The 15,916-nt window shown below is 30.4% G+C and overlaps 5 protein-coding genes across 5 annotated transcripts in view; 2 read left to right on the forward strand and 3 right to left on the reverse strand.

Annotated features, from left to right (window-relative positions):
* Positions 1-1,916: 1,916 nt before the first annotated feature.
* On the reverse strand, positions 1,917-6,514 carry LOC119677706 (periodic tryptophan protein 2 homolog). The gene is made up of 11 exons (XM_038089165.1): positions 6,388-6,514; positions 6,218-6,330; positions 5,153-6,162; positions 4,807-5,059; positions 4,386-4,725; positions 4,178-4,323; positions 3,969-4,116; positions 3,537-3,771; positions 3,315-3,476; positions 2,327-2,543; positions 1,917-2,241 (listed from the first exon to the last, which is right to left on the reverse strand). Exons 1-11 carry the CDS (start codon positions 6,403-6,405, stop codon positions 1,992-1,994), a joined length of 2,892 nt encoding a protein of 963 aa, XP_037945093.1. The 5' UTR covers positions 6,406-6,514; the 3' UTR covers positions 1,917-1,991.
* An 883-nt stretch (positions 6,515-7,397) lies between these two features.
* Positions 7,398-8,605, forward strand: LOC119677718 (nucleoporin Nup37-like). The gene is made up of 3 exons (XM_038089178.1): positions 7,398-7,659; positions 7,710-7,914; positions 7,967-8,605. Exons 1-3 carry the CDS (start codon positions 7,516-7,518, stop codon positions 8,578-8,580), a joined length of 963 nt encoding a protein of 320 aa, XP_037945106.1. The 5' UTR covers positions 7,398-7,515; the 3' UTR covers positions 8,581-8,605.
* Positions 8,598-11,278, reverse strand: LOC119677707 (cysteine--tRNA ligase, cytoplasmic-like). Its single transcript, XM_038089167.1, has 6 exons — positions 11,022-11,278; positions 10,442-10,931; positions 9,708-10,394; positions 9,505-9,652; positions 8,860-9,449; positions 8,598-8,808 (listed from the first exon to the last, which is right to left on the reverse strand). The coding sequence occupies exons 1-6, from the start codon at positions 11,201-11,203 to the stop codon at positions 8,677-8,679; spliced, it is 2,229 nt and encodes a 742-aa protein (XP_037945095.1). The 5' UTR covers positions 11,204-11,278; the 3' UTR covers positions 8,598-8,676.
* A 1,159-nt stretch (positions 11,279-12,437) lies between these two features.
* On the reverse strand, positions 12,438-13,380 carry LOC119677719 (alpha N-terminal protein methyltransferase 1-like). Its single transcript, XM_038089179.1, has one exon. The coding sequence runs from the start codon at positions 13,277-13,279 to the stop codon at positions 12,515-12,517; it is 765 nt and encodes a 254-aa protein (XP_037945107.1). The 5' UTR covers positions 13,280-13,380; the 3' UTR covers positions 12,438-12,514.
* A 1,924-nt stretch (positions 13,381-15,304) lies between these two features.
* LOC119674552 (probable cytochrome P450 6t3) overlaps positions 15,305-15,916 on the forward strand; it is a 3,001-nt gene continuing 2,389 nt past the window's right edge. The window contains exon 1 of the mRNA XM_038085697.1: positions 15,305-15,644. Coding sequence (XP_037941625.1) covers positions 15,305-15,644 — 340 coding nt within the window. The remainder of the gene's footprint in view (positions 15,645-15,916) is intronic.

Below are 15,916 nucleotides of genomic sequence, written 5' to 3' on the forward strand. Positions count from 1 at the left end.
ATGAACTTATTTCAGACGTCTATGTTCATGTATTACTTCAGACATGAAAAAGAAAAGACATGAAAACAAGTAATGATGTTAAAACGATCACGATTTATTCTTACTAAATACTGCTATATAAACTTCTCAGGAATGTTCTATTATTTAACAAGTTATGTGGGGACTATTCTAAAAAAGTTTCTGTTCGGCTTTCATTAGATGAAACTTACAATAGACTAATGTTTTGATGCAAACCAAATTTTCGAGAACCATTAATTCTCACGAAAAATTATTTCTATTTTAATTACTTTAAACCAACTTTGCATTTAATTACAAGTGGCATATTACTTCATTCTTACTCTAAAGTCTAAGAATACTGATAAAACTTATTGTCAATTAAAATAACTCACTAAGAATACACATTGCTTATTCAAGGACAGCAATCAAACTCTTTATTATAAAATCCGGAAAGAACACTATTCTCTGAAATTTAACTTTTGTAATTCCACATTATCATAAACATATCACATCTTCACACTGTATATATGCAAGGGAAATTCAAAAAAACTATATTGAATATATAAAAATAAAAATATATTGTTGTTTTTAATTGTAATATTATTATAGAAGGCAGCATATTTTGCGCCAAATTGCTTGTTTTTATTGTATAACAAATGATATTATATTTTTGTTATTACATTATAATCTCTTCATTAATAATTCTGGTCATTCTTTCGAGCTGTAACATATTCCTTAAAGAAAATTATAAACCGTTATAATTTTTTTTATATATCCTTACAGGGATTTAGAAGAACATAGTAGCTTTTATACTATACAATTTGTCTGACGAACAAAAACATTCAGGTATGCTTAGAGAAATTTCTTTAGGTCGTGTATTTTAACAAAATCATTTTCTTCAGCAACTGTCGCTGCTTTCGGTCAACAAATGGTATTTTATTTTTACCAAATTCCATGCACGAAGCCAAACATTCTCTTATATGCCATCTGATACAATAAACATCTGATACAATACCGGCAATTCCACACAGAGTCTTGTAACAATGGTGGTATTAGGAATATACAAATGAGTATGGGAACGACTACATATAAAAAAGTATTATGATTTGACATGGCTATAGCTGATATAGATTTCAAAGAACTACAGGGAAGTGATATATATTTAGGTTCGCTATTTTCTTATAATTTTTGATAGAAATAATCAGTTTTTTATTCACTCTGACTTTGTTTTATTCTTTAATAAAATAATTGTTGTTTTAACAGAGGCAAGTTGATATGTAACAGCTTTCAGAATCGAAACTTAATCAATATTTTAAATTCTGATTTTGATGTGAGAAATGACTAACGGCAGGTAACTAAACATCAAACACAAATTTTTATTTATAGGTAGATTGCATCTTCAATACGATTCATTCAATGCATTGTTGTTGTCGTCGTACCCCTCCGGGATCTGAAAAGCAGTTAACATGTAGGGATTACAAAACGAATGCATGGTTAGGAGAGTGGATGTGTTGGGTTAGAATTAAGGGGATAATGGGAAAGGAGAGAGAGGATATAATTGAAATCAACCAGAGTCCAGCCGTAGAAACCTAGCTACCTAAAAGGGATGAGTTCAAAAGTCGATTGGACTTAAATTAGTGTGTGCAGTGGAATAAGAGAGCAGATGGACGACGTCATGGGGGTTTCAAGAACGGCCGGGTCTATGTCCAGGAGCCACCCGTCGAAGGCGATCAAGTGCCGTTCAACATGACCCAAAGGGGTCACACAAGTTTTCAACGGATTCTCTTTTAGCAATGACTACATTATTTAGGTGTTGTTTCTTGTACTTACTCTTTCAAGAAACCAAAATATGTTATATTAAATTTATAAACAAATGTTTATATATTGAATTTAATTATATAATTAACAAATGGTAAAATATCTTATAGTCATATGGTCACATCATAGCAATAAAAAATATTTATTATATAACTTATTTTAATCAAGTTCATCTGTTAAATCCTATTTTCTTCATTCTCACTGTCATTTTCGTCGCCACTACTACTGCTACTACTTTCTTCAACAAATTCACTTTCATCTTTAACATCCCCATGATTTGTCTTAATTAGAAGCATTTCTTCATCATCATCGCTCGAATCAGCAGTTATTTCTGTAGAATTCTTATTTGATTTATTATTTTGCGAATCGTTTTGCTTATCCACTGCGTCTAATATAATCCTCATGGTATACTTGTTAAAATCACAACTGAAAAATTATAAAAATTTTTAATTTTAAAATGGTAAAATTAAATTCAAAAATTTAAAACATTTAATACACATTTCATATTTACATTTTGTTAAGTAGTTCATATTTTCGTGACATGCTTTCGTGCAGAGATAACAGTGCATGATGTTCAAAAACTCCATCCCGATTTCCATGACTGTTCAGCAAACAGCAACACCATTGTAAATAGAATTCTATATGATGTGTTGATTGCAGCATTCGTGCCACTGCCTGCAGTAGCCTACCTGCTATTTGGTTTGGCAGATTGGAACAAATTAATTCAACTGCAAAAGATATTAATTTATTTATTTTTGAGTTAACATTAAAATTAATTTTAAAATTAACTAAAAATAGAAAACTGAACTACTAAGTCCTACGCCCTATATTCATTTTAGTTTTATACATTATATTTACATATTTCATTTTATTATTTATTAAATTCTTGAGGCTCTATGCTTAACTTAGGAGGAAAGGAATACACCATCCTCATTTGATTTATTTTGTATCATTGTATATTATTTTATTTTATCTTATCTTATTCTGTCTTATTTTATTGTATTAAATATTTGTTATTTAGGAACTCTAAACTAACCTCAAACTACAATATTTGCAACATATGGTATACCAATACGATACGAAGAAATTATTTATATGTATATATATATATTTAATGCGCAGACACCCAACCTTAGTAAGGAACTGGATTATAATCCTTAGAAAAACCTTCTTCGGAAGCCCGAACAACAGACAGTGATATTGGTGATAATTTTATGAAGCCTATATTTTATTAAAAGAAATTAGCGGGTAATTCTTGAATCAGGAATGCACATATGTATCATGACAAATTTTAGTACGTAAAATATTCAATAATTAGCTGGGAAACAAAATGAATTCGCATTAGACCTACGTAAAAACTGCTACAGAGTCACTCTTATGACTATCTACCATTGCAAACTCATTTAATGAAATGTTAACAGTAAACCTAATTTAATACATTTACTTTAAAAAATTTTTAATATATACTTTAATATAGTATACTGTACATTAATACTCACTGTCTTGAAATGAAATTTTTTCCAGTACCGTTGCAATACCATTTGCTTCATTCAGTTTAATTGCCATAATAAGCGCTTTTGTGTATTCCTCTTTCTGCAAGTATTCTTTTATAGCTTTTGGTGTGACTTCCATTGATAAATCAAACGGATCAAATACAACGCCTATAATGTAATAATTTTTTTATACAATATTAAAAATATTTAAATATTTTATATATAAACCTTTGTCCAAAGAATAAATACAAAGTCCTTCCGTATATGCTACAGAGAATGACTGACCCGTTGGTGAAAATTTGACAGAAAATATTCTAACTTCTGGTTTAAAATTTCTTGATGCCATATCACCCTTTTGAACACCAGGTAAACGTATCGCAACATTACCACCTTCAAGCTCTTCTCGTTTTTCTATTAAAGCCATATTTCCAAATTCAGTTATATTGCGATAATTTAAAAAATCCTTTAAAGAAAAGTAGTTCATTAACATTAAAGAGGAATTTAAAATCAATTTTTAAACACTTATAGCTTTATTTTTTATAAAATATATTTAGAATGCATATACAACGATCTATAGGACTATAGATAAACTAATCTAATAGAGTATGCACATTATCAACCGAAGTCATAAAAAATAGCAATCGTTTTTGATATACTTACATGCATGCCATCTAAACTCAGATTTTGAGTTATTTGAAACTTTTTAACAAGAATTGCTTCCCGCACATGATAAATACAAATCATTTGTGAGTTACCTGCAGCTAAAATACATTCACCATCAGCAGAATATTCAAGAGAAGAGAAATATCTAAAATAATAATTTATATTTTATATATATTACATTTATATTTAATTTTCAAATTCCTTACTTTCCCTTCAAATTTTTTTTAGCAGTTATTAAATCAGTTTCAGAGCGCCCAGCTCCCAAATCATTTCGGCCTTCAATTGAGCTTACTTGCGAAGCTGATTTAACATTAAATATCATTATATTACCACTTAAAGCTGCAACAGCAATCTAAAATTTTAATATTAATAGTAACGTTTAATAGTGTTGAAAATTTTATAAATTCAACTTACATCTTCGCCATTAGGATTGAATGCAACACATGTTACATCAGATAATATATCAATAGTCTCATGCTTACTGTTATCCTCTAAACAGTTCCAGATTTTTGTTGTCTTGTCCCATGAACCTGATACAAGAGTCGAGGAAGTAGCTACAGGTGAAAAAGCAACTGATGTCACTGGTCCTTCATGACCACTAATAACTTCCAGAAGATTTCCCATCTTTACTGACCATAAATATATATCAAATACATCTTGTCCTCCAGCGACTACTAACTCCCCAGAATGATCAATTGCTACACAAGAAAACTGTACAGGTTCTGGAGAAGTGAATGTACGAAAATTTCGATATCTGAACCAGTAACAAAGCAATACAAATATACATATATATTGTATAATTATATGTTATATAATAGCAGATTTAGCTACGCACCTTGTTATATCGAAAGCACGTACAGTTCCATCCAAAGAGCTACTCACTAAAAACTTTTTGTTTTTACTAAATTGAACACCAGTAACATTACCAGTATGTTCAGTGAACGTCACAAAACAAAACCCATTTTGGGTGTTCCACAACTTAACTTTAGAGTCTTCGCCACCCGTTGCAATAAACTGACCATCAGGTGAATACGCAGTGCAAGACATTTCACTGGTATGTCCTTGCTGTTTCATTATGTACTGTTCACCTAACAGACATTGAATTTAAATATTTATTTAAACAATATAATATACTTCTATATAAATATATCAATAAATAACCACTAGATCAATACACTTACTTTGCCACTCCCAAACAAGCAATTGACCTAATTCTTTTGAAGCTAAAGCTACCCAATCTCCAGTGCAATTAAAAAGTGCAGTAGATATTGGATAATCCGATACACTTAATGAATGTATCATATTTACTTCAGGTAGTTCATACAAATAAAACGAACCATTGCTAAATGCAACCACCAGAATTTTAGTCTTTTTATTATAATGTGTAGCAGTTAACACAACTTTAGGTTGTTCTTTGCGGGGTTCATTAGCAAGATAATGACGTGAAAGTTTTTTATAGTAAAACGGATGCATTTTCCTTGCTTCCACATCTTTTACATCATTTTCGTCAACACCTTCTGCAAGCAATTTTTCATCGGATTTTGATTTTTCAATATCATCTTTAATATCATCCTCAGAATCATCTGCATCATCGCCAGTTTTCGTTATTTTAGGTGGTAGAATGTCTTCAATTTTGTTCACTTTACCAATATCCTTAAATCCTAGACTACACTCCCATAAACATAGTTGACCATTACGACTAACAGTGTTTAAATGAAGACTATTGTCTTCAAAAAAGCAAGCAACAATAGCATCTGTATGGCCACCTAAGTTATACGTTCTGAAGTTAGTCAAATATCGTATAGCAATAATTTTTGTGGAATTATCACGGCAACCTATTGCCAAAAAACGTGAATCTGTTGACCAGTCTAACCAACTGATATCTTCATAGCCACCAATAAAATTGCGTACTAAAACAAATGGACTATATTCGCCTGTAAGTTCACCTGGTGTACGAAAAATAAGTATAATATTTCCACGAGCCACTGCAAAGTAAGCTCCATCTGGACTGAATTGAATGCATTGTACCTTATTTTGAAATTTATGGGTATGTATCACTGTACATGAAACCATACTTATTAATTGAGCTTGGCCGCAATCATTCACTGCAATCAGTAGACTACCATTTGGAGAAAGTGCAATGGCAGAATAATTATAATTCGATTCCAAAGATAATGTACGACTTTTATGACTAAAATAATATAATGATAAACCTGATATTTATTATTTACAATAAAAAAATATACTTTTTTAGATCAAATATGGATAACCGATTACCAACAGGACTTATCACTGAGTTTCCATCTGGTGTAAACAGTATGTTTCCACTTCGATATGTTGCACCCAATAAATTGGAAAACTGAAATTTATTACTTTAGATTATAAAAAATAATTTTTAATTATCATCACTTATTACCTTATACGAGAATTTCATTTTTATTTAAATATTTTATTTTAAAACTACAACAAGTTCCTCAATGCGCTCCAACTACTCTCGTTCAGAACGTAAACAAACCAATAACATGTGCTTGAAAAGTCTTACCATTCTAACAAATGGAATTTATGCAACAAAATGTAAGCAGAGATGGCAAACCTTTGATGTTTTGAACATCAGAACTAATGAAGAATATTTATAATATTATATAGTTTTCTTAGTTTTAAATTTATTTACAAATTCAATCAACTTTTTATATATCATACTATAAGTCTGTTTCACGAGCTATTCATAGTAACTTTGAGTAACACTGTGTATACACAACTGCGTTCCACCAGCAAATTTTAAAGTAAATGAGAGCATCTGAAAATTCATGGAACAGACCCACTATATAAAATAAATGTGTTCTTCCATCTTTGACTGTGAAATTAGCATATAATAATAAGCAATAGATTTGGTTAAGAAAGAATTATAAACACAAAATAAAATATTTATTTAACCATTTTATTTTTGTACACATGTCGGAGGTAATTATAGATGTCCTAACTAATACAAAAAGAAAATGGGTAAAAAATTATTTTTACATTATACATTGTTTATATTACAAGCATTTATTAAATATTTGTATTTTAAACTGAAAAGTTGAAATATAAATGAAAACAAAACCGAATATTTATATATATATATATGTATATTCATTGCATATAAGACACATATACTGTGTAAGGTAATTGAAAAGACATCAAATGTATCTTTTATGCAACATTACGATAAAAGTTATTTTATGCAAACCAGAATATTTTAAAAATGTGTTTTAAGAACTATTTTTGTACAAAATTAATGGTATAACATATAAAGTTCAATAGTTTTTATACTATTACTTTTTTACCGACACAACAGAGCTTAGAGACTTAAATTATGTCTGCGCATTCTAATGAGAACATACCTCTATAACAACTCTGTCGTAACCCTAAAATTTTTTTTTCGCATTTTGAAAAATTAACAAAACTATTAACCGAACCATCAAAACGAACAAAAAGAAAACAATCGAAAACGCGGCAAATAATCATATTGTAGAATTTAGGGAAAACAACACATATTTTAAAGAAAATGCGAAGTTTTACGCCACCATCGCACGTGCTTACATTTTCAGATCAAATTACATGTTTTGAAATATGTAAAAATGATTTTGCATATAACTTAATATGTTTCGCCGGAGACAAAAAATTAACACTTGCTTTAATCCAATTTCCAGTAAGACATTCTATTATTTATTTTATTATTATTACTAAATTATTTCGTAGGAAGAATCTGAAGTTGATACATTTGCATGGGAACGTATTAAGGATATATACCACGAAAGCCGCTGCAGTGCACTTTGTTTTGCACCAGAAACATCTCTCGCATGTATACCAAAAACAGTTATATTCTGTGCAGCTGGGTCAGATTTTAAATTACGAATTTTCCGTACGGATCTTCAAAATTCAGATACTGTACAAGATTTAAAAGGTAATATTAGTCATTATTTTTGAACACATTTATTTTATTCTTTTGTATATAGGTCATTCTAATTATGTTAACGACGTAAACTGGGACACTGAAGGTGAATATCTTGCGTCTGTTAGTGATGACCATTCATGTAAAATTTGGAACGTTGAGTCAAATTTTGAAACTGTTACAACGTTTTGTCTCTCATCAGCTGGGATGTCTGTTAAATGGCATCCGGAAGATCCTCACAAAGTCTTAGTTGCAGAGAAAAAAGGAATTGTACATATGTACAATGTGCGCTCACAACAAGCTATAATATCTATAGAGACACCAAAATTTCCATTAATGTCGGCAGATTGGTCCTTAGAAAATCGTTTTTGTATTGCAACATTAGCCGGTGGCGATGTAATTACATGGGACTTGAGGCACCCAAGCTCACCAACAGACAAAAAGCAAATGCATGAAGACTGTGGACGGAATATATTATTTTCGCCTTCAACCGAACTACTTATAGCTAGTATTGGCCGCCCCGATATTACTCTTAAAGTTTACACTTCGAAATCAGTAGTTCCACAAATAGAAGCACCACTAAAATTGTTTGGTGGTATTTCCTTTCACAATCGGTTACCATATATAGGTGCAGCGTGTGATAGAAAACTTTGTTTTTGGAAAATTAAATTAAAATAAAATACATATTTTGTTTTGTATAAATGGTAATTTTTTTTTAATAAATTAAAAATTGAATATCAATGCATAATTCAAGTGTGAAATGTAATGTAATTATTAACTGTCCTGTCCTTTTATTGAAGAACAATAATCGGAATACTTCTGTTCTTGTTGCAGTTGCAATTTTTTTAACTTTTTTATTAATCCTTTACTAAGTTCTTTGCCATCCTGGTCATGAGTGGGTAGACCCTATAAAGTTATAATATAATATTTAAAATGCAATAATAAATATTTACTTACAGTTCCATCAAATGCACTATATTTGTCAGATTCGTTAAGGAACATTTTCTTTGGATCTATTTTTCTTTGCTCCTCTTTAGCAGCTAAAGCAGCAGCAGCTGCTTGCTTTTTTCTATCTTTTTCAGCTTCACGTTCTGCTAAAGCTATAAGTTTTAGTTGGCGTTCTTTTTCTAATGTATCCCGATCTACTAGTTTTACCGCGTATTTATCATCATCTTTATCTTCTAAACGAACACCCAAGTTTGGTAAAATATTATCACGTAGCTCATCACAAAATTTTAGGATCTCAGTAGACTTAGTTGTTTTAGCTTGCTTGCGAACTTGGTTCCTAAATTCTGCTATTGCATTGACATAAGGCAATACAGTCGATTCAATATCAACATTTCCATCGCCTGAACTTTTCATTGGAAAGCCAATACCACCACGATTTCCTTTAATAACGCCAAATATATTAAAAAGGTCAGTGACATAAGCAGCTATTCTTCTTAGGAGTAAACTGTTTAACTTTTCCTTGTTGTCACGTATGTAGACATTAGAAGAAGATATAAGTTCTCGTATCAAATCCAGGCTTGTACGGGTATCAATGTTATCTAAATATTAAACTTAAGTGTTATTATTGTTTGGTGTTATTAATCAAAAACCTACCACACAAAGCCTCATATATTTTAGATTGTATATTATTAAATTGAATTTGTAAATCTGATTCAACATTACTCCAAGCATCAAAAAGATTGCATGGATTTTCAGAACTAGTATGTTTTCTAGTAAGATCTTTTACATTAAGGAAGAATTCCTAAAATAAAAATAATAATATTTGTGTCAGAAAAAAATATTTATATTGATCTCACATTTAAAAAACGTTCATATTGAACTGCCATATCCATTGTGTTGTCTGAATAATCCAACGTATCTTTCCATGAGTGCAACAAAAAAGCAAGCCGTAGTTGACTTGGAGAATGCTTTTGCAAAGCTTGTTGAATTGTTACAAAATTTTTAAGAGATTTCGACATTTTGCAACCGGCGATGGTTAAGTGACCCGTATGAAGGAAATACTTTACCCAATCTTCTTCATCAAATGCTGCTTCCGACTGTGCTAACTCGTTATCATGATGTGGAAACTTTAAATCAACTCCTCCAGTGTGTATATCAAATTTAGGCCCAAAAATATCAGATGCCATTGCTGAACACTCAATGTGCCAACCAGGGCGACCTTTTCCCCAAGGGCTATTCCACCATGGTTCACCAGATTTACTAGCTTTCCATAATGCAAAATCATTAACAGACCTTTTTTCTGAAAGACGATCTTCTGTAGTTGATAAATCCCCTTCCCCTTCTTGTAATATTTTTGTATCGCCATACGCTTCTGGTACTAATTTAGCATAGTGATGTTTTTCTCTTTTATCAAATCCATTAACATCAAAATAAACCGAACCATTTATTGCGTATCCTAAACCGTTAGCAATAATTCGTTCAATGAACGTAATTATTTGGGGAACATATTCGGAAACCCGAGTCAGGACATCTGGTGGTAATATCTAAAAATATACAATTATATATGAAAAAATTAAATAAATATACATACATTTAGAGCATTCATATCATTATGAAACTGGTCTTCCCAATATCTAGGTAGAGATTCGAAAATTGCATTATCAGTCACTAGTGAACCTTCTTTCCGATCTAGCCAATCAGATAGAGGGTCTCTGGCTTCAATTAAATAAGAAGTGCGGGCTTTCTTTAATTCAATTTCGTCACCATTGGAAACAGCATTTGTAAGCATTGTTATTGCATCATTCATGCGTTCTAATATCTTATTTAACATGATTTTCTTATCCGGATCGTTGTTTTGCGCACATGTTGCTTTAAACGCACACAACACTTCTTTTTGGTCAGAGAGTAGCTTATCTAATGGGCTTGTTTCCATTGACAATACATATCGCTCATACAAATAATTTTGTCGTGCTCGTTTTATTATTTTGTCATCAATATCAGTGATGTTCATAACATAATGAATATTGTAACCAAAAAAATCGGCAAGAACACGCCGCAATATATCAAAAGATATATAAGACCTTAAAGAAGAACATGCACACTTGCAAGATAAGATAATAATTTCATCATGATTGCCTTTGATGTGGCAAATATAGTTGGTATGTTTTTACCTAGCATGCCCCATGTGGGATGCGTCATACACAGTAGGACCACAGCTATACCACGTCACATTATTACCATCCAATGGAATAAAGTCCTCTTTTTGTCGCGTAAGACTATTAAACAAGCGCAATTTTGGACGATCCACACAGGCAGGTTTGTGCCACTTTGGCTGTAATCGTTTCGCAGACATTTTTAAACTGACCAAATTCAAACGCGGTCCCACGAATAAGTTAAACAACGAATAGAATACTAAGTTCTTCACCTCTGCTTTTGATATTGATGACGTATGACAAGAGTTCTATTTAGCAATTTCACTTTAGTAGTAAGAAAAACGTACCTAATTAATTTAAAACTAATTCAACTATATTCGTTTATAAACTCTTCCTAATCGATAGAAATAATAAATTTGAAAAAATCTTAAATTTTTTTGCGTTAAATTTATTTTATAATAATTTGTACTCATGAATATGTTTAATTTTGGTAGCGGCAAAGCGTACTCTTCTGTACAAGATTTCTTTTTATTATAACGACTAGTAGCTGTTAAAGTTTTCATATAAATGAACTCATAATCAATAAATCAGCTCATTAAAGGTGAAAAATGTCGAATGGAACCCTTAAGAATAAATTTCCCACAAGGGATATTAACAAAGTTTGAAATATGTGTCTTATGCTTTGTATGTAAAATGTAAACAAACAGCTGAGCTGTAAATAAAGTGATTGAGGTATATATATAAATGATATATATATCAAGAATATATATATGTGTTAATACATCAATTACATATTTAATTTTTTGTGTGATAAGCGAAGTCTTTCTCACGCAAAAAGTAACAAATGTGAATGAAAACGACAAAATCCTTAAGTTACTTAAGTAACTTATTAAGAAAGCAAGGGAAATATGGTATAACTAAATTAACAATAAATAATGGAAATTATCAATTTTGGACACACGAAATATAATCTTAATAAACAAAAAACACAAAAGCCAAAAAACAACAATTTTAAAAAATTATTTTTATAAATATATATTATACACAAAATTTTTTGCATTTTCTTCATAATAAATTAATTAATTTTAACTAACTATACAAGACTAAAAATTTTCTGCTAACAATTTATTTGTTAACAAATAAAATAACTTTCTGACACATAAAAGGTCTTTCACATACATAAATCAACTTATGACAATGGAAACGACCTAATACTAATTTGATTAACATAAATTGATTTAGCTTTGATATGCGCACACTTCTCTAAAACTGATTAAATGATTCTTATTGTGCACAAAATTAATATAATTACCAGACAGCAGCTACTTAAATTCTACCTAAATATGGAAATGCTAGTAAAATTTTTTATCAGAGGTATGTCGTGTACGATATGTGAAGACGAACAAAAAACTTAAAATAAATTAAAGATAAAAATTTTAAGCCAACATGTTTAATTCTTATTCAAGACTAGTTACATTTTTTTACATTTGTCAAAACTATTTAATAAAACGTCAGTGTATATTTTGAGGTTTCTCAAAATATGAAATAGGTCGTGAAGCAATCATATATACTGGATACAAGCCTTTTGGAAAACTTTGTTGTCTCGTTATGCGCAGTATCCGAAATTCTGCTAAACGCAGTGTGTCTTCGTATACTTTTAAGGGACGTGTTACAGATGAGTCTTGTTCGTCTTTTTCTACTTCTTTAGTAGATGTTACGTTTTCTTTGATTACAAAATAACCTCCTTTAGCTAATCCAATCCGAACACGCTGAAAAAAAGTTAACAAATCTTCATCGGTTAGATGCCCAAGTACCCACTGACTCCATATTAGATCGTATTTGTTACAATCTGGAGTAAACATTTGCAAGCCAACATTGTATATAGTTCCAAGCCGATTAGGAAAACCTAAAGTGTTTCCCGAATCCATTGTGCAATACTCCTTCGCTTTGGTAGCAAATGCGCTATCTTGTTCAACAAGATCTACCACATCAAATCGAGGCATCAATAAATTTTTTGTTACACGTCCTATACCAGCACCGCAATCTAAAGCGTATTTGGTGCCTAACGTTTTTAAGTCTCTAAGAAAATTACCAGAGCTTTGTATATCAATTGCGCTTATATAGCCCATTCCTCCCAACATTCCATTTACTGTCGCCGGAACTTCTGACCAATACTGTTGAGCTCTCTTGTAAAAATCTTTGTCCAAACTACAGTTGGAAGATATGTCACACTCTACATCAACTTCTGTGTGAATGCTCTCCATATCCGTATCCATTTTTATGATTGTGTAATTGAAAATTCTAAAAACGGTCCTAAAACGTATCCATAACTATTTACACACAAAAAATAATGTAAACTTTAAAAACACATGAAATCAAATTTTTTGACAATTAGCTCAATGTTGTATTTTTCTAATTCATTGCAGAGGTGTACAAATCAAGCAAAATTCAGAGATGCCATGCGTTTTATTCAGTTATGTAGAATTCGTTTAATATACAATAAAAATGGGTTACGGTAGCAGATATACGCATAGAATATGAAAATTTTAGCTATAAATTTATTTTTCGTTACATTAACTATAAAAATTTATTGTTATGTTTTTATAAATACGACTCTCTTTGTAAATTTCGATGACTTTGTTACTAGGTAGCCACAAATAATTCGTGATTTTGTAAACTACAAAAACCATAATATATAATATAATATATATATTATGTATCAAATATGTGTAACATACATTCGTTAAGCTTCGTTAACGATTCTAAATGCAATTTGTACTTCACAGGCATGTTAGCGTCATGCTTGATTTTTCTGCACAATAAATATATGAGTGTTCATTTTATGACTTACAACCTGCTTCTATGAAATGATGCGAGTGTAACGCTTATTATTATATAAAACATTTTTTCTTTTTTTTTTTGTTAGACGTATGATCTATTACCCTTGTTAATATTATTAAAATATAATCCATTATTTCTTAATGTGCTTATGACAAGGACGTTTAATATTAAACAATTTTTTATATATATTGTAAGATATATGTGTAGTAAATAGTATGTGAATTGAACTTTTAATTACTTTTGCTATTAATTTTTCTCAAGTTTTTAAATATTGATTAATTAACTTATAAAAACAAAAAACTTCTTTTTGTCATTGACACTTTGAAGGCATGTATTATTTGAACGATGATTACTGTTAGGATAATAAATACATACCACTTTAATATATATGTACCACTTTTTGCTAGAAAAAATATGATACAACCACAATGTGTGTCTATTTACACATGTTTTAACATATCCAACCATATTCTTAATATAATGATTGACTTTTACTTACCTACTTACTGCTGTCATTCTCTCTCAGTGAAGGATAGGGCCTCTAGAAGATCTTTACCTTCTACTAGAACTAGTTTTCTCATTGGAAATTTGACTTATCATATTCAACAAAGTATTTCACAGAAAAGTGAAATTTGCTGGATACAAAGTTTTTTGTTTCTTAACATGTGTTTCTTATCTATCTGAGCTGATAATTTTTCTATTTTCACTTAATCTATATATTATAAATTTATTTCAACAAGTTATTACTCTCACATTTAATATGTTAATAAATTAAATATTGTATAAAAACAAAATATTGTTTTTTAAAAACAGTTTTCGTGAATTTAATGCTCGTGAGAACTCTCAGCGTTATATATACTTGTTAAATTGAATATTTATTTTAAAAAAATATATACTAATATATTAAGAGATGTAATCTTTAAATATTTCGACCAAAAAACAAATAAAACAAAAACTGTTTCCAACAAATTATATATTATGTATATCAATATTGCCATTTTTTTCAATTTTTGATTGTACGCCAAATATGACTACATATTTATATAATAATCACAATAATAATATATTATTTATAAACAAATTTAATTTTCATTTTGCTCTTTATAGTTATAATACCATATATACAAATAATAATTATAATATATACAAATACTTGTTTTTATCCATCATATTTATAATAGCATAAATATATGTTATTATTTGTTTGTTATGTAAAGTACTTTTTAAATATTAATTGCCTGGCAACTCTGGCCTGTCATTATTCTATATTCTTTTTGTAATTATTATTCATTATTCATTTTTAGTATAGTTAATAAAGCGAAGTAAAGAACATGTTAAAAATACATCGGACCGTGTTTCACTTTTGCTAAAAATATATAATAGGTTATGGGCCCAGCACGCTTCCACTGCGAAGTAAAAAGCACGTGCACATAAAAAGTAGATTTAATACGTGTATACAAATGTCGGGAACGGTGATTCGAGTTGAACCGCTTAACGCGGAAAACTACGATACATGGAAATTACAAATGAAAGCTATTCTCATAAAAAACGATTTATGGTCATATGTCGAAGGTACTGCGTCGTGTCCAACGGGCGAAGCGGCTGCAAAATGGATCAGCTTTGATCAGAAAGCGTGTGCTGATATAATGTTATCAGTAAGTGCATCAGAATTAAGATTAATTGCAGAATGCACAAATTCAAACGAAATGTGGATGAAACTACAAGCCACATATTCATCAAAAGGGCCTGCGCGCAAGGCGACGTTGCTGAAAAAGGTTGCACTTTCGCGCATGAAGGAGGGTGAAAAGGTTAGAGAGCACCTCAACGATTTTTTTGAAGCCGTGGCAAAATTAAAGGAAATTGACGTCACCATCGGGGATGAGCTTCTGGCCATACTGCTCCTATATAGCCTACCCGACTCTTTTAATACTTTCAGGTGCGCGCTAGAAACGCGCGACGAGCTGCCAAAGCCAGACATACTTCGAGTGAAAATATTAGAAGAAGCTGAATCGCAAAGGACAAAAGAAGACAGACATAGTGATGAAAACTCTCTATACATAAATCGAAATAAA

Source organism: Teleopsis dalmanni, chromosome 2 (genome assembly GCF_002237135.1).
Source record: "Teleopsis dalmanni isolate 2A chromosome 2, ASM223713v2, whole genome shotgun sequence".
Classification (NCBI taxonomy): domain Eukaryota; kingdom Metazoa; phylum Arthropoda; class Insecta; order Diptera; family Diopsidae; genus Teleopsis; species Teleopsis dalmanni.